Source organism: Python bivittatus, unplaced genomic scaffold (assembly GCF_059951505.1).
Source record: "Python bivittatus isolate LINGU-HERP-01145 unplaced genomic scaffold, Pbiv_v1 ctg000410_np1212, whole genome shotgun sequence".
NCBI lineage: Eukaryota > Metazoa > Chordata > Lepidosauria > Squamata > Pythonidae > Python > Python bivittatus.
Genome location: NW_028277067.1, coordinates 11,449,790 through 11,469,361, shown reverse-complemented (window position 1 = coordinate 11,469,361; position 19,572 = coordinate 11,449,790). Strand labels below are relative to the sequence as shown.

The 19,572-nt window shown below is 42.2% G+C and overlaps 1 protein-coding gene across 4 annotated transcripts in view; it reads left to right on the top strand.

Moving 5' to 3' along the window:
- PHOSPHO1 (phosphoethanolamine/phosphocholine phosphatase 1) overlaps positions 1–19,157 on the top strand; it is a 31,941-nt gene extending 12,784 nt beyond the window's left edge. The window contains exons 1-3 of one of the 4 annotated variants that reach the window (XM_007428913.3): positions 1,697–1,961; positions 14,544–14,643; positions 16,273–19,157. In XM_007428913.3, coding sequence (XP_007428975.1) covers positions 14,599–14,643; positions 16,273–17,034 — 807 coding nt within the window. In that variant the 5' untranslated portion in view covers positions 1,697–1,961; positions 14,544–14,598 and the 3' untranslated portion in view covers positions 17,035–19,157. Of the gene's footprint in view, positions 1–1,696; positions 1,962–2,002; positions 3,339–14,540; positions 14,644–16,272 lie in introns of those variants that run through there. The other 3 variants (XM_007428914.3, XM_088143487.1, XM_088143486.1) reach the window with 3 other exon arrangements.
- Positions 19,158–19,572: the final 415 nt, after the last annotated feature.

Sequence of the window (19,572 nt, the reverse complement as noted above, 5' to 3'; positions counted from 1 at the left end):
AGTTTTAGTCTCTGATATATTTCTAAATCATGTGTTCTAAATCACAAAAACAGCATAGCATATGAATATGACATTTAGATTACTGAGAGGGGTTTTTCCTAGCATTTTTCCCACATGTGCAGGGTCTGCTTTTATTGGATCAACCAAATGTTGATCCATTGGTTGTGACATGAATTAATGGCTTGTTACCCAAGCCTGATGTCAAGTGACTGGCCCAAAGTCACCCAGCTGGCTTTCATGCCTAAGGCAGGACTAGAACCCAGCATCTCCTGGATTCTAGCCTGGTGCCTGAACCACTAGACCAAATTGGCTTTCATTTAGATTACTGAGTTGTTCAGTAGTTCAGTTTACTTACTGTGCAGTGTTGCAGGAGTTGGCCTATAGTGAGTGAATTCTCCTGCTTTGCATCATGAAGGTTCATTTCATAGTTTTGTTTTTCCAGCAAAATATGCAAACAGTTGAATACTTGCACAGTGAAGAAGAGAAAGGTACTACAGCACTACATTGTTTTTTTATTTTGGTGCTCCTTGACATTCCTTTATTTAGGATGCTGAACCTGACCATTGCTACAAATTGTCTTGGGGGGGCATCTTTTTCACTTTCACTTTTTCAACCTCACTTTCTTTGATTCTTGGCTGAAAGTGCTGAAAATTGAACCTGGAGCCTTTTGTACACCTTAGTCTGTGATGTAACACTGAGCTATTATTCCCATCTCTTGTTCAGAAACTGGAAATATTCTGATGCTTTCCAAAAATGGCTTGGTTTCTGTTACGTGCCATCAAAAGCTGGGCTCCAGCTTTAGGTATAATTCTGCTTTCCATAGTCTTGGTGAGATTTGCAAAATTCTGAATTTTTTTCTGGACCAGTGTGAGTTTCTTAGCACCTCTTTTGGGTCCTAAGAATTTAGCCTCCTTATGTATTTCCAAATATAACACTGTAGAACAAGGATTAAAAACTTTAGAACTTTATGGCCATTCCTGTATTTTGGGTTTTTTCTTCTTCTGGTTCTCTGTATTTACTACCTCTGCTATTTGGAGAAGGTCATTTAAACAGTTTCGAGTACAGAAGAAATGTAAATGTGTAAGGGGGGGGAGTGTTTTTACCAAAAGAGATAAGTAAGGCGTTGTAGGAGAAGTTTTATCAGAAGAATCTATCTACTTGTTCTCTGCTTGCGATTGGAAATAGCGGAGGTGGCTCAAGAGGTTCTTGCTTGTCCAGGTTGCTCCAAAGAGAAAAGGATGGGTCTGGGCGGGCAGGTGACCTAGTTAGGACTTATTTGGAGTCTGGCATTTTCCAGTGCGTGGTTTTTATCGTCGGAATGGCGCGAGCACAGGTTGGTTTTTGCTCTTTCTCCTTCACACGTTTGCCCTCATTCCCCTTTTTTTGCAGGCGTTAGACGCGCGCGTTGCAATCTGTTTAACTTCTTAATCGTTCCCATGTTTAAAAAGGGCGAGGAAGAGCTCAACGTCCGCGGGACAAACTTCGGGGCAATTTATGTTTCCGCGGTGGTCTCTCGAGCTGTGGGGAGGGAGGGAGGGAAGGGAGCGCTAATGGATGCTCTTTCTCCGTCGCGATCTCCTCTTTTGATCTGTGACCACGAGCCGTTCCTATTGGCCGTTTCCCTTGTGACGTCGGGGGACTGCGGTTGTCCTGTGTATCAAGCGCCGGGCTTAGTTTCCGTATCTTACAAGAGACCGGAGATCGCGGGGTTTCTTCTATGCTGCAAGGAGAGGGAGAAGCCAAGAAGAGCCGGGCCTGCCTTCTCCTCGCCCCCCCGCCCTCCCGGATCACCGGAGATGGGGACAGCTCTCCGCTAGACTCGCTGTCAAACTGGACGGGGGAAGGGGAAAGCTGTTCCCACCGGCCGAAGTCAGAGTCATGCTGTGAGCAAAGTTGAAGTCTGAACCGAAACTAGACCCCCTCCCTCCCTTTTACAAGCGAGATCCGATCCAAAAGAACACGTGAGTCTGCCGCACATTGGAGGAGGAGGGGGAGACTTCAGACTTGCCCAAGGGCAACGGGGACACTGTGGTCTGGATGGTCCCGAGTGCAGGCGGTTCGTGGGAAGGTGGTATCGAGTGGCAAGAGAAGATTGCTAGCAGTTGACAGAAGCGGAAGGGGACAGCGAGCGTTTCTAGTGCAGTTTTTTGGCGGCGGGGGTGGTGGTGGACTAATCGATAACTTAGTTCTTGAATTATGCTTAGGGTTTTCCATCTCTTTTTTTCATTATGTATTGGAGGTAAAGAATTGGCAACGAGTAGGGGAATCAGAAGTGCAGAATTTAATGTTGACTTTGAGGTGAGAGGTGTCATAATCTTTTAGCCTAAACTGGTCCAGTCATGTGTTGCAACTTCATCTTTAAATCAGGAAGGAGTTTCTCCCTTAGAGGGATTTAAAGCAGTAATGGCAGTGCTCCAAGGATTGTTTCTGGTCAATAGAGGATGCAGATGTGTGCATTTGGCATCAGTCTTGTATTAAATTAATGTAGAAATGTGCATATGCCCAGAAGACCTGCCTAGAGGTTTTCTTTCCCTTAACCCATTCCCAGAGATTACTAGTCAGCCTCCAATCATAATGCCCTCCCTTGATCTTTTGTTTTTTTCTGGGAGCAGCGTTTGTGCAGATAGCGGTTTTGTGTTTTCAGGGGCAGCTATAAACAGGTGAATTTTTGATATGTAATCTCCATTTCTCCCTGGACCCTTTTTTCCCCTCCCCTTTTCAACTTCTTTGGTCCATGGGGGGAGGGGGGGATTGGAAATATAACCTGGACTCACTGTACAGTAGGAAAAGTGGCTAGGAGACTCCCTATGTTTTGACAACCCTGAAGTTAGGGAGGGCAGAGCATGGTAGAAACGTTGCAGTAATTCTGTCCTAGAATTAGGCAGAGATGGATTCTTCAGTACCTGGCTGAATGAAAGATTGCTGGAAATCCTCCATGTATTTTCCTGAGCTGCATGGAAAAAGATGCAAATGAAATTAGTATGTCAAGATAAAATAGCTACTGTTGGAGAAAGGCCAGGGTTAGCATCTGACCCATTCTGGAAAAAAAAGGCAAAACAATCTTGAAAGGCTCTAATGTAGGATTTGGGACTGATTACTCCAAGAGAAGAGTACCAGCGCATTAAGAACCAATTGCTGATCATGGCAGAAGCTCAGGGTTTCAGGAGGGAGACTCCAGGGAAACCAGCTTAGCAGGCTGACTGGACTGGGCAATTTCCTAGTCAGCTGTTTAGGCTGGAAGAAACTATGAAATCTTGGGATTTGACAGGTGCTCTGAAGTACTGAGCTGCAGATAAGGACTACACAAACGAATGAAGCTGGGCCTCCTGGGTGGAAAGGTAAGAGGCAAGTAGCGAGGGTTAACGAGTACATACTCATGGACTTGCTGCCATTCAGCACTAAGTCTGCACTAAGTTGCCAGAGGGTTTTTTTTTTTAAGTTTAAAATATGTTTGCCAATCCCTACGGTTTTAAGGTATGGTATGCAGCATTATTCATTCCATTTTGCAGTATACACAGAGAGGGGTTTATTCAAGGCTACTAACTGTGCAAGGCTTTGAACCAAATCATCATGCTTATCTTGTAAATTCCTATGAGTTCCAATCTGCTCCAAAAAAAAAAAAAAAATGGCAATAGTGTCCCCAGAATTGGTGGTTAGAGGTCCTGATGTCATCAATAAGAATTCTAGGGGAAGAGGAAATTTTTTAGAGGTGCATTGGAAAAGCAGATTATTTTATAGGCAGTATTGTATATGCACTGCTGTCATTTTTTAACAAATCAAAATGATGTGCCCCTCACCCCCAGTGCAGGATTCATACCATGCAAGTTAAGCCAGTGTGCATATTGGTTTATTTTGTACAGTATATTCTGTTCCAGGGACAGAGCATAGAACTTTACAAGTGTTTTTTCTTAACAGCTAGAAACGAGATAGTTTGAAATGGTCGTTTATTGGGTTAGTACCAAATACACATGAAGTATTTAATGCTTACATCAGGTGCCATAAACATGGATGCTATTGACAAAATCCATGTACTGCACCAGTCCTCTACTTCCAATGTTCAGGATGACAGCTCCCCAGCCTGTAAGCCAAGTACTATAGTATACAGTAGTGACTTGTAGTTTCAACATATCCAGATGGCATCAAATTGGAGAAAGTTACCCTAGAGTGAGAGCTGAATCTGATGCCAGTATTGGTAAAAATGTTGACAAATAAATGAAACCACAGTAGGAAAATAAGCTTATGGAGTGCTCCGTTATGGCTGTCTTACATATTTATCTGGGAGTATCTCTCTCTGAGCTCTGTAGGGTTGGTTTGGTTCTGAGTAGGCACTCATGAAATTGTACTGCAGAATTATATCTTGCGCTAAGCCCTTTTTCTTGGTAGAACCAAACACACACATACCCACGCGCACCCTTCACTGGGTTTCCCAATCACAAATGCATGTGGACGACATCTGTTTTCTTTGAACCTCTGCCAAATACTTACCCAGATAGACACCCATACATATACCCATACCCATATAATATACATAATACTACTTTTGCTGAGTTCTTACCACCTACCTTTGCTTCTATTAATCTTTCTGGTATTTCAGCTTCATCATAATGTTGTAGACATCAGGGCTATGTTGTCATACTCTGATATGGCAGAAGAGAACAGCAGCAGTGAATTTAAAATATCTTTGGAAATCGTGATGTGGATACCTTTAGAATATAGTGATCCATCTTAGACAAGCAAACTCTTTTTCTGCGTGAAGGACTTAGCAAACTAAATTAAATTTCAAACAGGTCTTCATTTCTTTATATTTTCCTTCTTTCTTTTGGTTCTTTTGTAGGCTTCTCTCTCCCCCATTTAATTTTGGGGGGGGTCAGATTCTCTTCTCTCTTGGTTTCTTTCTCTCTTCTGAGGGGGACTCCCACAGACCAGTTGCTACTAGGGAAGTAATGTGTTTATTTATTGGCAGAAGAAGGGACTTCAGAGTACATCAGCTCTTTCAGTGAAAAATCAACAGCGAAAACTAAATTTGGAAGCTACCAAAATACTTCCTCAAATCCCTCCTTAATGAAAATCAGTCCATTAAAAAGGAGTAAAAATCAATCCTTGTACTATTCTCCTTATTGTACAGAAAGTGACCCACACCCATTTGCATGTTAAAAATAACCCTTGGGAATGTAAACTTCATATTCCAACCAGGAGATGACATTGGTGGCACAGACGTTTGCCTGTGAATTTGGCTCTTGTTTTCCCTCACAAGGTTTTTGGAAGGACTATGTGGGTAATGTTTGCCAGTCACTTTAGATGCTGGGAAGCGCTACAGTAGAAATGACGCTAGGCATGAAATACTTTTTCAGTGCTTCATTCTAGAGTGACCAAAGCCAGCTTCCCATGGAGATGGTAAACCTGCATTTGGGTTGTATTTCTGGCTGCAGGCAAGAAGCTTGCTTGCATGAATGACATCCTGTTCCATGCAAATGTACTACTGTGAGGAAAATTAGTAGGTTTGGCTAAGGTTGAGGCTAGACTCTTCCCTGACGTGCTAGCTTTCTGTATGGAATGGAATTTTTGCATGGAGGGAAAATAATTCATGCAGACCTTCAATTGTTTATTTATCCACATACACACACACAGAGAGAAAGAAACCTTTCTAATAGAGGATACTATTCCAAATACTTTCCCAAAGTATTTGCTCCCATCAATACATTTTTAAAATCCTTGTTGGAGAGGTCTTTTCTTCATGGTTACAGATTTAAACTATAAGAAGTGCAAGGGAAGGACAGTGGAGTGAAATCCCTTTGATGATTCCAGGACAAAGGGTTAAATTCTAAGCAAGCATTTAAATCTTTAGGGACTGGGTTGCTTTTTCTTGCTGAGTCTTGCCTGGAGAATAAATCAGCTGACCCAGCAGCTCTTGTTCATCTGTCTGGGGCAAAAGCTGCATGTCACACTCCTGGGACAACAGCTAGTCGGAGCTCAGCATTTGGGGGAGAGGGGATGGTGAATACATTCTCCTTGTGTTCTGCTTTTCATCTCAGCTCTACCAATAATGGTTGGTTCATCTGATATCTTCTGAAAGACTTCTTTATAGCATTAGGTTCTTCCCCTCCCTTCCTTTGCTTTCTGGATAAGCCCAATATTGGCATGACTCAGCAGTGCTATAGAGAACAACTCTGCTGACGTTTGTCTGTGTTTGGGCTGCAAGCTAAGGAGCTACTCATGGAAGGTCAAGCGGGGACACAGATGGCATCCAACCATTGTTTTCCTCCTCAACTCAGTGTTGCCTCTTCCACAATCTCTTGATGGGGAGGAGTTTTGAAAGGGCTTTGGGTGGCACTCCCCACCCTTTCATGCTGGCGATCAGCACACAGAACAGCATCTGTTCCTTCTTTCTTTTGCTTCTCTTCTTAAAACAGACAACAATGTAAGGTGTGTATAGGAATTCCAAGGTAGAATCTGTTGGGGTAAGGGGCAGTCCTGCTATTTCTGAGCTGCTTTCACCCTGCCTAAAAATCAGGATTTCCTCCCTTGCAGCCTCTTAGAACAAGCACATGGGTGCTGCTGTGCGATGGTAAATAATATAGAATTATTCTACATAGATCCGTCCCGTATAAAAACACTGTGAGATTCACTGTCAGATAAGTAGCATTCATTCATGCATTAGATCTATATCACACCTTTCCTCAGGAGCTCAGGATATTATGTTTAATACACCCTCCTTCAACTGTGTCTCTATAACAATAACAACCTGTGAGATTTTGGGCCAATGACTGTCTTCAGCCCAAAGGAACCTTGTCATCGCTCATGGATGTGTGTGGATCTTGAAGATTGATTTTCCTGATTTTAAGATTACACAATACTTGTTTTCCTGGAAAGTGCTACAGAAGCAATATCTGCTATAAGGAACTTATACCTTAGAGAAGTTGTTGGACTGCAACTCCTACCAGCTCCACCTTACCTAGGCAATGGTTGTGGTGATGGGAATTCATCAAAAATATTGAGGCTTCAGATCCCTATCCCTGTCCTTGAAATCCAGTGACACATTGGATATTTTCCACCTCAGCATTGTATGTTCCCTCCACTATATTTTATAACTGTGGTGTCCATGTTTCTTTTAGCATTTTTGGTGCTTTTGTTATCACATGACATTTTAAAAGCTAATTAGGAAAGCTACCAATGAACCACTTGTGACTGGCTTCCTTCTTGTTCTTTCAGAACGTCCCTCTTGACATCTAGTGAGTAGACATTAATTTTCCATTCAAACCATTTTCTGGACTTGGGGTAGGATGACCATGACGTTGTGTGTCTCTGTCCTTGAGAAGCTAGGCAAGGCAGCAGGACATTCAGGTGATCACCTAGGCTAGACCTCCTCTATGGTGCTAAAGCATTATGTGAAAGCCTCATTGCCAAAGCCATGATGGGCAGCAAAGGACAGCTTCTCATAGATTTAGCTATATGTCCTCTTGTATTAAACCTATGCCTTAAATTTCTTCTGGCTATTTCTGACTCCCTTTTTGCACTTCGTATAGCATCGTTTAATCTGAAAGGAAATAATTTTGGCTTCATTGAGACCGTTGTTGCCTTGTTGCTAATGGCTTTATTTTTTTCCTCCCTAGTAATTTTTGCCATAGTATGAGAAACAGGCTATGTTTCCCCTTCCCCTTTCCCAGCAGTGCTGATGAGGATTTTCTCAGAAAGGGAGAGTTTAGTGATGATTCTCCTTGTGTTCCTGCAGATTGAAGTTCCCAACCACGTGCTAATCATATGTTTGATGGGCTGGTAGAACCTTGCATACCTAAGAACCTGATCCTGCTGTGGGAAGGGCACATGAGGAGAGAGTTATCCTCACACGCACCTTTCCCCAGCCCAGTTGGGGCACTGACAGAGGTGATGGTAGTGGACGTGCAGGGAGCAACCCATAGCAAACTATAGGAAAAAGCCTTTGAGGGATGGCCGCAATTCAGTTTGCCATTTGTAGGAAATGCATTGCTGCAGGCACCCAGGTTCCCTTTGTACCTTGGCCAGCTAGGGAAAGCCTAAGAAGGAACTCCATTATCTTATCAAGGCTGTGGGTTTTGCTCTGCTTATCTGCTGCTCCTAGATTGTGAAGGCATTTCACTCTTAATAGTGGCATTCTTTTAAGATGTGCAATTTGTATTTATGTGTTCAAAAGAACACATAAATACAAATAAATAAATACAATAAATTGATGCAAATCAATTGCTGCTCCCTGTTCCTCTGTTCCCTGTTGAGTCAAGATAAGATTGTACTTTCTGGGCAATGATAAATTGTAGGAACAGGGTTCCTCATGGTTGCCACAAAGGGAATCCTGGAATACTTATGAATCCTTCCATGCTATGATATCATTGTCTTGACATTATATTAAGTGGATTCAGGTAAAGATCTATATATTAGAGACCTGCCAATTCCGCTGGTCATGGAATGGTGGCTTCATCTGAATGCTTCACTTTCCTTTTATATACAATTTTATTTAAAAAATTAAGAAAGAAGATAAAAACTAATAGAAACTAATATAGAGTAAGAAAAAGAAAAAAAGAGCTAAAAGTGTAAAAGCCAAGAAAGAAAAAGATACAAAGAAGTACCTTCCAATCTTCTGTCCAGCAGTTATAAGTACAATTATAAATTTACCTCTTGCTCTATGGTTACAACATAATTCTATTTTTCTATAGTCTTTCTAAAACTCAAAACCATATATCATACATTCATTTTTTTCTGTTTCATGCAAAAAGTCTATAAGGGGTTTCCAGTCGACCAAAAGCTTCACTTTTCAAAGATCTTTCAGTCCCATTTAAGGAATTGCAGCAAACCCCCACTCACACTCTTGTGGCCTCACAGTATTTTATCACAGATTTTTATTCCCCAATAATCCAACCACAGCTCTATGCTTACAGGTTTTGTCTGCCCGTTCAAGAAAGTAAATTGCCCCAGTTCTTAGCAGCTTAGGGAACTAAGACGGGAAAGAGGTGACTTTGGCTCACGACCAGCCATTCTGAGTTCTTTGGCAGCTGTAAAATGAAAAGAATGAAGCCTCTTATAGCCCATGAAGGGCTTTTTTCTTTTTAATGGACTACGCTTTCATAGAATTGGAAGGTGCCTTTTGAGCTAGATTGACATTTTTCCTCAAGCTGTGGGTGCACGGGTGGATTCAGAGAAAAGGCCAGGGTTTAAATGGCAAAGGCAAAAATTGTAACATTCAGCTAGAGCAGAGATCAGCAGTCCAGGGATCATGAGCATCACTAACCCCGTGGATACCTTCCTTGCCCACCAATAAAAGGATTTTGTTAAAATGGAAAACCAGCATACTGTAATACAAGCAACCACAAGTGTCTGGCACCATTTTTTTTTCAAGAATGCCACTGAACTTCATGTAAACCCCATAAGTATTCTTGGGAAATTAAAAACAGCAAGTGGCTGTGGCCCTGGGCTTTCTCTGAAAGCGTGCCCAGGAGAAAGGAACAATTGCTAAGCAGTGGGAATCTGTAAGGAGCTTCTTGAGGCTTTAGAGAAGGTGATGACAGGAAGGACATTTCCTTTGGGAAAATGGGCACGGTAACCGTTTTGTGAATGTGGAAGCCTCCCTGTGCTCGTCATTTTGATAGGACACACACAACATGCTCTTGAAAATCCAGATGTGTCCACCCTATTGGAATTTAAATTATGGGTAGAATATAATTGAACTTAAGGACCATGTTGCCTTTTCCCAAAACCCTGGTGGACTAGATAATATAAGGGGACAGGACTTTGAGGAGGGAGGGGTCACCCACTAACATTAAAGTTCTTGCTGTCATCTGGTGCTCCTTTTCTGCATATTTTTCAGCAAGAAGACAGCCACATTTTCCATGAAGGACGAGGCTGTGATGATTGCCATGCCTTTTCCTTCGCAGAACCCCTGCTCCCTCCAACATCTAAGGACATTGGTAGTTGCAGATGTCCAATAGGGAATTCTCACAAGCTTGGATAGTGCTTCAGATGAATGACATTTTGATGCTCCAGACAGAGTGATGGCTTTGGGTGTGAGTGACGGTAGGAAGGGGCAGATGACTTGAATGTGGACAACAGCTGGAGGAGAGAGCTGACAGGCCACAGGTTCCCCACACCTGGCTTAAATTATATATAAACTAAGCAGGCATTGGTGGTAAAATGTTTCTGAGTAGGGTATTGCTTTCTGATGGATTGAGTTCACACAGCTAATTTATGGTGCATTATATTGTATGAACCCGGTCTGGGTGATTGATTAGTTTGTGGATTAGCATGTGTGAATGCAGTCATTATTTGAGGGTTGCCTAAACATGACATAAGCCATGGAAGGAGACCAGTACTTTATTCTGTAACAAAAAGTTGTGATCCTGGACTTTCCATTGGGGGAGGGGCAAACAAGTCAAGATGGCAGCCGCAAACATGCAACTGAAACCCCACCCCTTTTGTACATGCAAAAAAGGGGCAGGGCTTCCATCGTGCGGTCATGGCCACCATCTTACCTTTTGCTCCCTCTCCTCCCATCACCACCACTGATCTCTAGTTATTCCTTCACCACAAGAGCAAGCCAGCATTCTGTTGCCACAAAACAGAGTCTGTTCTCGCTGAACTGGTTCAGGACATGCTTTCTATGTAGCGAGGGAGTTTTCTTAAATTTTTCTTTTGTGCTTCTGCAAACCTAAGTCTGCTTATACCCTCCATTTGCTCATGAATGGTTTGCTTTAATTACCAACACTCCAAGATACTTTTTCTTTGCTCTTATGTGAAGTGGGAGGCTTTTGTCCTACTTTTGTTTTCTGGTTTGCATAAAGCAGGAAGGCTGTGAAGAAAACAACGCCTGCGTGTAAGAGAAAGAGGGAAGTTCTGCTATGTCAACAGCTCTTGTTTCATCACTGCAGATATCACTGGGATAGCTGGTCCTGCAGCATTCTGGCCCCAAATTCCATCATGTGCCATTTTATAAGAAATAAAACCCTCAGAAGGTTGTCAGAAGAGACAAGGTTAGGCAGATTGGAGCAAGCATGATTCCTAAGAAGGGTGTCCACCAGGAAACCATGTTCATCTGTGTTACAGAAGGCCTCAGGTTGCACACCTTTTAGATTTCTCCCCAGAAATGAAGAGTGGCCATGCAGAAGCACAGTTCTTGTGACAAAGGTACCATTAACAAGAGTGATGGTGGTGAGGAGGCAGCCTTCATTTCATTAACTGGGATCCAAGAGAGATTGTTCAGAATTGGCCTTGCCTTGTACTGCATCCTGCCCCCCACCAACAAACTTCTCTCTCACTTGGTAGAGTGCATTTTGCTGGGATCACGGTCATGGATCCTGTGGCATTGTCCACACATTATGGCTGGCATCTGCCCAGATTCTTGCAACCTAAAATAAATCATAGCATCTTGCTACTTTAACATGTTGCCAAAATTTTAGGTGGACCCAAAGTACTTCTAATTCCTCTTTTTTAAGGTAGAGAATATGGCCAAGGCTGTGTAATAAATCTGTCACTGAATTACTTGGAAAAGGAAGGGATCTAGCCCGCCTGAACTCAAGAAGGCTGGTCCCAGTGGCCTCCATAGAACCACATCTTTCAGCTCATTTGTGCCATTATGAGTGGGATATGGAGACAATTGACTGTGTATGAGGTTTGTCTTCTCTGAGTTGGACTGTAAACGCTGAATGCAAGTGGCTGTGTGTGGCAGGTTGTCCCCAGCACTAAAAATAAAACCCACAGTTTGCAGTGCCACGTATCACTGTGCTTAATTGCTGTCTCAGCATTGCACACATGTTCTACATAGTGCTTGCCAACTTGGGGGCAGTCTAGGACTGAGAATATCCTGTGAGAGAGAGAGGCGGAGGGAAACCATGCTGGCCTTCCTGGTGTTAGAACTTCGCCATCTGCTGGTGTAGAAATTTTGTCAGTATGCCCCAAAAGAGATTTTAAGCCAGCCGTTATTAGAAAACTAGGGGGACTGGATCCCCAGCCACTCCTGCGATCCATTCTTATTTCACTGCAAAAAGATTTGCTACCGCAGCACAGGCTTAGCATTTCTCTTGGTAGTGGTACAGTATTAGTTCAAGCTTTCTACCCAATCTCTTGATCAGAGGCTGCCATTTCAAATTTAATTCCTCCCTCAGCCTTTCTTTATCCCAAATTGGGCTAATGATCAGTGCTGATGGCAGACTGATTCATGTATTTCATCAGTACCCTGTTGATCTTCCACAAGCTCAAGGCAGCACATGAGGAGGAGGGGGTCTCTTTAACTTCATGCTAACAACTCAGTGAGGTAGCCTAATAAATGACCCAGAGTCACCTAGTAAGGCCCAAGTGGAAAGAGCACTGAACTTGGGTCTCCCCCAACTCCAGTTCACCACCATAATCAGTCCACCACCTTCTCCGTCCTTTAATCCCAAATGAGTCTTGGGTTGCATAAGACTATATTAGCATTAAGCAGTGTTGAGAGTCCTCCTGGTTGCAGAAGGAGGCCTCCGAAAGTGGCTTATAAATTAAAATGCTTAATGTGGCACAAAGAAAAAAAAGAGTGCATAGGAAGTAGATTTGCTCATTGTATTTATATAAATTCATTTCCATTACATTGAAATGTACCTCACGTTAAACTGTTTTTGTCCCAGCCCTGTCTACTTTTTGATATGCGCTATCAAGTGTAGCCCTCAACCCTCCAAAAGTTGAACATCCCTATTCTATGCTAACCAATATGATCTAACAGTGTGAATAATACCCACTTTCTTGATGTCCCACTGATAAAAATTTGGGCAAATCGCCCTACGTATGGGGCTCTTTTTAGTTAAGTCAACATTGGTTTGTTTTGCATACAGTATGTGCTGGCTCAGAATTTCCCCAGTTTGCAATATAAACAGACAAGCTGTACACTGGCTGGCAGTCTGAGCATTACAAAGGACAACTAGTGGGTATACAAACATATTCTATGCACAAATGGATGATTGTGGACGCACGTTCCTTGTGTTGTCCAAATTCCTCATCAAGATCACAGAAACTTAGTTGATAGCAGAATCTTACTGGGTGCAGCACTGACTGGAGAATCTGTGAGGCATTACCATTTTACCATGCTTAGTCTTAGTTTTCAAGCCATAAAAGGATGCTTAAATGAATGTATATGGGGTTTTTAAAAAAGAGCCCACCCAAGTATGGGAGAGCAACTTATATCACTATTAGTACTATTGGTGGTATCAATGACTGCCTTTAATGCTTCAAAGGTAGATAGAAGCAGGTCTTGTCCTATTCAGATGAATCCTATAACCTCTGCCATATTCAAATGTATTCTTCAGGGACAAATTATAGGTTACACAGGATTTGTGTTCAAGTATTACTATTAGAATTTTGCCCTTCTACTTTTTCTGCACATAAGAGGTCAGCAGAACACAGCAAGAAGAAATAATTTCTCCTCTTCAAATGGTATAAAATGAGTGCCTGGACAAGTTGACAATGAATGCTGGTTTATATAAGCCTAGCTGCCAAATGTTGATGTCAGTCTACGTAATTTGCAGTTCTACAGCATTCCTGGTAAGCTTTCTAGATGTGAAACCTGTCTGATCCTGGATGGCAACTTTTGAATTGCAATTACGGATAAGCTTGGATGATTTGGGCTTATTTCCACATTCTGGCTGCTGTTTGTTCTCTCCTGTAGGCAGAATAAGCCTGTGCTCCTTTCTTCCATGATGGGGAATACTTGAGAAAAAAAGGGAAGGTTGGAAAGTGATTGATCAATTGGATTTGTATAGCGCCGAATGCTGGAAAGTAAATATTTGCATGGCAGAAGATGATCCAGCTCAGGAGCCAAAAGAGTGAGAGAAGCACTTTCCAAGAGAGGAATACAAGCAATGATGCTTTCTTCAATGACTGTTTTAGTGATTGGCCAGCTGGCTGGAGATTGTTGCAGTTGTAGTGCATCCCATCTGACCGGTGCTAAATTGGAGGAGGTTGCTCTAGCATCTGAGGACTACCCAGGCACTGAGAGTTTGTCTCTCTCTTTAAAATGTCAAAATATTTCACCAACATTTTGCTGTGATAGAGAAACCCAACTCCTGCCTGTGTGTGTTAGATGTATAAGACCCAACTCAAAAGGAAGAGATTTGGAGGGAGGAGAAGAAAGAGAAAACGAACAAGGGCCAGTTGGCTTTATAAATGGTTTTTATCAGGGCTTAGCAAGGCAATTCTTCTCTGTTTCATGAATGGGGCTAGGTTTTTCCTTCTTTTCTTAGAAGGCACAAGAAGCTGCCTCCCCACAGTAACCAGGTTGATGGTGGAAGCTAAAGTATTTTTTTAAATTATTATTATTATTATTATTATTATTATTATTATTATTATTATTTCATCTCTCTAGCTAATTGAACTGTATTTAAACAAGCTTGTACTTGGTGAGGAAGTTCTGTTGCGGAACAAATGCAATCATTATCAAAGCCATTTGGGAAAACAGACTGAGGAGTTTATTTTCAATATGGGGCAAAAACTAAAATGAGCAGGACAGACTAAACAAAGCTGGCATTCATAAAAACAGTGACCTCTGGTTTCTTCAGCAGCAAAGGGAGTGTGTACATTGGGGGATGCATCACGTTGGAAACTAAAGTACTGAAGATGAAAAGGTGTTTCGAAGGTATTGGGCTGCGATGCTTTCTTAAGGTGAGCACTATTCTCAGGAAACTTGGGGTAGAAAAGGGAAGTCTCAGAATTATCAAATATCGACATGCTGTGAGATCCACCCCAAATGCATGCCTCTGTTAGCCTAAAGGCAGAGCTAGCCCTGCCATGGAGCAGGGGGAGGTCATTTGCTTTTGGGCAGCCCTGTAAGATGCTAGAATCAGTAACTGATGCTAAAAGCTTCTTCAACTGGTGACGAGAGATGGGGTGGTGATGGCCACAGCCTCTGTTGTTCAGCTTAACTGCTTGCCTCTACCACTCAAAAGCTCTAGTCCACACCTGGTTAGCCTTCATCAACCAGTGCGATGACGAGAGAAGCAGCACAGGTAAGAAACCCAAGATAAGAGGAACATGTTTAGAAGTGGAGTTGGGGGGCAGGCCATCTGGTGGGTCATCAGAGTTCCACCTATATCACGCAGAGAAGTATGGTTGCACTATTGCAAATGCAAAAGTTTCTTTTAAAATTAAACTGAAACCTCAGAATCTCAGAAAACCCACATTCAGTATCAGTGCAAGTAACTGCCTAAAGCTGGCCATATACTAGCCACCTTTCCTCCAATCCTTCATGTATTCCAAAATTCCTTAGTATTGTGTCACTGTCCCTTTGTTGCAAGTGACACAGAAATTTCAAAGAGAGTAAATTGCCTCGCTCAGGAAATAATGTGACCAGGATTAAAAGAAACTTAAACACTGATCCCCTGCACTGAGTAGTTAAGCCTCTTAAGGTCAAGAGTTGGAGATACATAAGGAGAAAATATTACAGTCCCACTGGGTCTTAAAGGGGGCACAAAGCAGTAATAGGGCAATGATGCTTAGTTGAAGTAGTTCACTTGGAGTTGCTGCAATCTCAATTTTTAGAGTTTTATCACAATAGAGTTGGGTGACTTCATCATTAATGTCAAAAACATTGATATTAACAGACCATAATGGCATTGGGCAGGGAGATTAAAGATCTTTACATCCTCCAAGGAGTTGTAAGAAGCCAAGTTACTAGTCCTTGTGGATGCAAATACCTTAAAGTATTCTAGTCCCTCAGAGACTAATAACCTTTAGCACAGAATGCATAAGTAGCAAATTCCACAAGTTGTCACCATTCCTTCTTCTTTTCCCCATGAACCAAGACCAGAAGAGAAAAAAAAGGCGTATCAAAGATAGAATTTCAGTTATTTCTAAGCATAGTCATACATTCTTTGCTTTGGTTAGGGCCAAATATAGGTACCATCTCTTTGAGCATGAAAAGGAACTTCTGCTATGGAGGCACCTGCCTATGTACTCAACTTCTTCATCCTTTGCCTGCTGTTTCTGGCACCTCAGAACATCTGCAAATAGTTCCAGGTTCAGGTAGGAAGGGGAGGGTGCACCAAAGGTGGAACCAAAAATACGCAGAAATCATTTTGAATACTGTTCTGCCATTAAGAGAAAGAAATTTAGTTCTCATGTTTGCTGGAAGTGGCATTGTAATTCTCAGGAATGGCTGTGTTGGCTGGGGAATTCTGGGAGTTGGTCCACATAAGGATGACATTCAGGTTGGGCATGAGTTCATTATGAGAAGAGCAAGGAACATATACACTAAAGTTGGCTTTCCATTAACCAAACCTCTTTTTGTTGCAGGATGGGCCAATGGCGGCCACACAAAGCCAAAAGTACCTCCTGGTCTTTGACTTTGATGAGACCATTGTAAATGAGAATAGTGATGATTCTGTCATCCAGGCTGCTCCTGAGAAAAAACTTCCAGATTCCATACGCCAAACCTTCCAGGAAGGTTTCTACAATGAGTACATGCAGCAGGTTTTGAAATATCTGGGAGATCAAGGGGTAAAGATGGCTGACTTCAAAGCAGTCTATGAAAAGATTCCCTTGTCTCCTGGCATGCAGGAACTCCTCCAGTTTCTCTCTAAGCAACAGAACCACTTTGAGATTATCCTCATCTCTGACGCCAACATGTTCGGCATTGAATGTTCATTGAAGGCTGCTGGGGCTTACTCCCTCTTCCGTAAAATCTTCAGTAACCCTTCTAGTTTTGACAAGAGGGGCTACTTCACCCTGGGCCCTTATCATTCACATAATTGCCCCCGGTGCCCTTCAAATATGTGCAAACAGAAGATCCTGACTGAATATCTGGAAGAAAGGGCTCAGGAGGGAACCAAATTTGAGAGAATCTTCTATGTGGGAGATGGAGCCAACGACTTCTGCCCTTCCATGGCAATGAAGTCCAGCGATGTTGCCTTCCCAAGGAAAGGCTACCCCATGCATCAGCTCATCCAGGAGATGGAGAAAAACCAACCTGGGGCCTACCAAGCTACTGTAGTCCCTTGGGATTCTGCCATAGAGGTTTGTTCCTACCTTCAAGAAATTCTCAAGAAAAAGTGCTGAGGGAAAGAACTTGGCAGAAGCAGCAGCTCTTCTTGACTTACCTGGCATACAGTGTAGAAAGATCTGTGACTAACCTTGCACTGTCTCATGCGTGGCTTCTGCTCTGGGTTTTTTTTCCCTCTCTCTCTCTCTCTCATTGTGCACAGTCTGTCTCTGGATCTTCCCTTCTTTTGATCTTGAGATAAGGGCTCTCTATGCAGTTTGGCAGTCCATTCCAGGAAGGGTGGGTGGGTGCCTACCATCTCGTATGTTTTGCTTGCCTATGAAGACAATGCTCTTGCATTTCTTAAAATTGCTTATCCACTTTGGGGATACAGAAAAGGCTTCTCTCTGCTACCAAAGCACTAAAAAGCAGTCATGGGTCCTGTCTCATTGAATACTCTACTGTAGATCTAAATGGGGCAGGATGATGTGTCTGCTAGGTCAGGTTTCATTTAAACTATGATTTACTGACTCAGGTTCAGCTGAGTTCATATACTGTTAAGCCATAAACCATGGTTCACAAACCACAGTGGCTGGATTCACATGCATTAAGTCAAAAGCAAAGCAAGCACATGATTTAATGTATTGTGTAAACTAAGCCATTATCTATGTTTCTGAAAAGTATGTCCAAAAGTAAAAAGAAAAAAATGCTAAAAGGTAATTTAGATGTAGCATAGTTGTTGTGCAGAACACAATCATCTGTTGACCTCAATGTACTGTTTTCCTTAAGGGCCCACTTTATTGCTGAGATGAATGTCCTAGGCTAGCCTTCCCTAACCTGGTGCTGTCAGATGTTTGACTTCCAGAATTCTCAGCCAATGTAGCCAATCACTAGGAATTTCAAGAGCTGAAGCTGGGCTGGACATTGCCGTTCCAGATTGGGCAGGGTGACTTTAACCAAGTACACTGTAAGAGAAAACACTCTTGCTATAGCAGCATGTTTATCTCTCCCCTAGCAGAGACTCTCAGGAAGCATTTTTCCTCCTCCAAAAGAAGCTGCTATCTAAACAAGGCAGGGCCTGTTTGGGGTATAAAAAGGCCATAGACACAAGAGAACAAGCAAAGTACTCTGGGTATTTTGGATGTGTAGGAAACATGTTAGAAACAGCTGTTGCTGATGATAATCCATGTAGAGCATAGCCTTCCAGATGTTGCTAAGCTACAATTCCCTGCATCCCTTACCACTGGCCTTGTTGGCTGGGGTTGCTTGGAGTTTTATTTCAGCAGTAACTGGATAACCACAATTCCTTCCCCCAACTTTAGAAGTGTAGAAAGTAGATTACAAGGTATGAAAATATCTACTATTAATGTATGTACATTCCCCATTCATCCAAGGTCATCCTTCCTGTAATTTCAGCTCTAACTTTGGAGTTTTTTTCTCTCCATTCTATTCAAATAATGCTGCATATACTCCCCCAAAAATTGGAGGCCGGGGGACAGAGACAAAGGGTCTTATGGAGAAAGTAATTTGCAGACTTCCCAGCTTGTTAGCAATATGTCCAGGCTGAGTGAACTCCCCCCCATCCCCCGGTGTATCATAGACAACATTTTTAAAACATAAAAGATCCCATCTTTTTTATCAGCTTATTCATGCATGGCTTCCTCAAAATTATTTGGGGAGTTTGATAAGAATAAATATGGTCACTGCTAAATATTTCTAAACTGCACACATTTCATGTTTTGCTCAGGAAAAGGAATTGAATCAATCAATATGAAATTAGTGGCATTAAGGAGCTATGGGGCTGAGGTTAGAAAGAGAAGTTAGTGCAACATTTCATCCAGACAAACTACAGTTTACTCCACCACCACACAACAGATAATGTGCGAAACTGCAACAGTGGATGCTGAATCATAAGATATATAAATTATGCCATTTCTCTGTGCAACACTGGAACAGGTTGCACCTGAATTTATTACTGTAGATACACCTGTATGCCAGAATAATTTCCATTTATTATAATTGAGTATTTGACTCTTCTCTCCCAAGGTGTCATCCCCCAAAACACCAGCATGTACTTCTCCTTGGCTTGAAATGTGCTTGCCACTTCATATTCCAAAGCCAAACCAGCAATCTATGTCTGTCTGCCCATATCTTCTTTTGAAAGGTCTCTTCAAAAAAAAAAAAAAAAACGTTTTTGTAACCCTACTTTGATCTGTATTCTCTGCAATTTTCCCATATTATTTTCTGTTGTTTTCCTCCTTTCTGCTTGTTCTTTTTGGAACTTAAAGCCATGGCAACTTTTTTATAAGCACACACACAAGAAAGATACCTAGCAAATACTTCAAGTTGTCTTTTGTATACTCGGCTGACATAATTGCTTATAAAGTGTATTCAAGTGTCTTTTTCATGGTTCCCATGTTTCTAAAGTCTTGAATGTGTGAAGTCTCTAGTGATGGGAAGGCTTTCTCCTCTTTCCCCTACACTCCTACCGCTGCCTCATGTGTGAGCTGCTATTTTTCTCATAAATTAACTTCACTCTCTCCTTTGATAGGGGAATGGCAGATGGCTGTTCTTCTCAGTTATCCCTCAGCTCTCTTTCCCTTGACGTGGTTTCC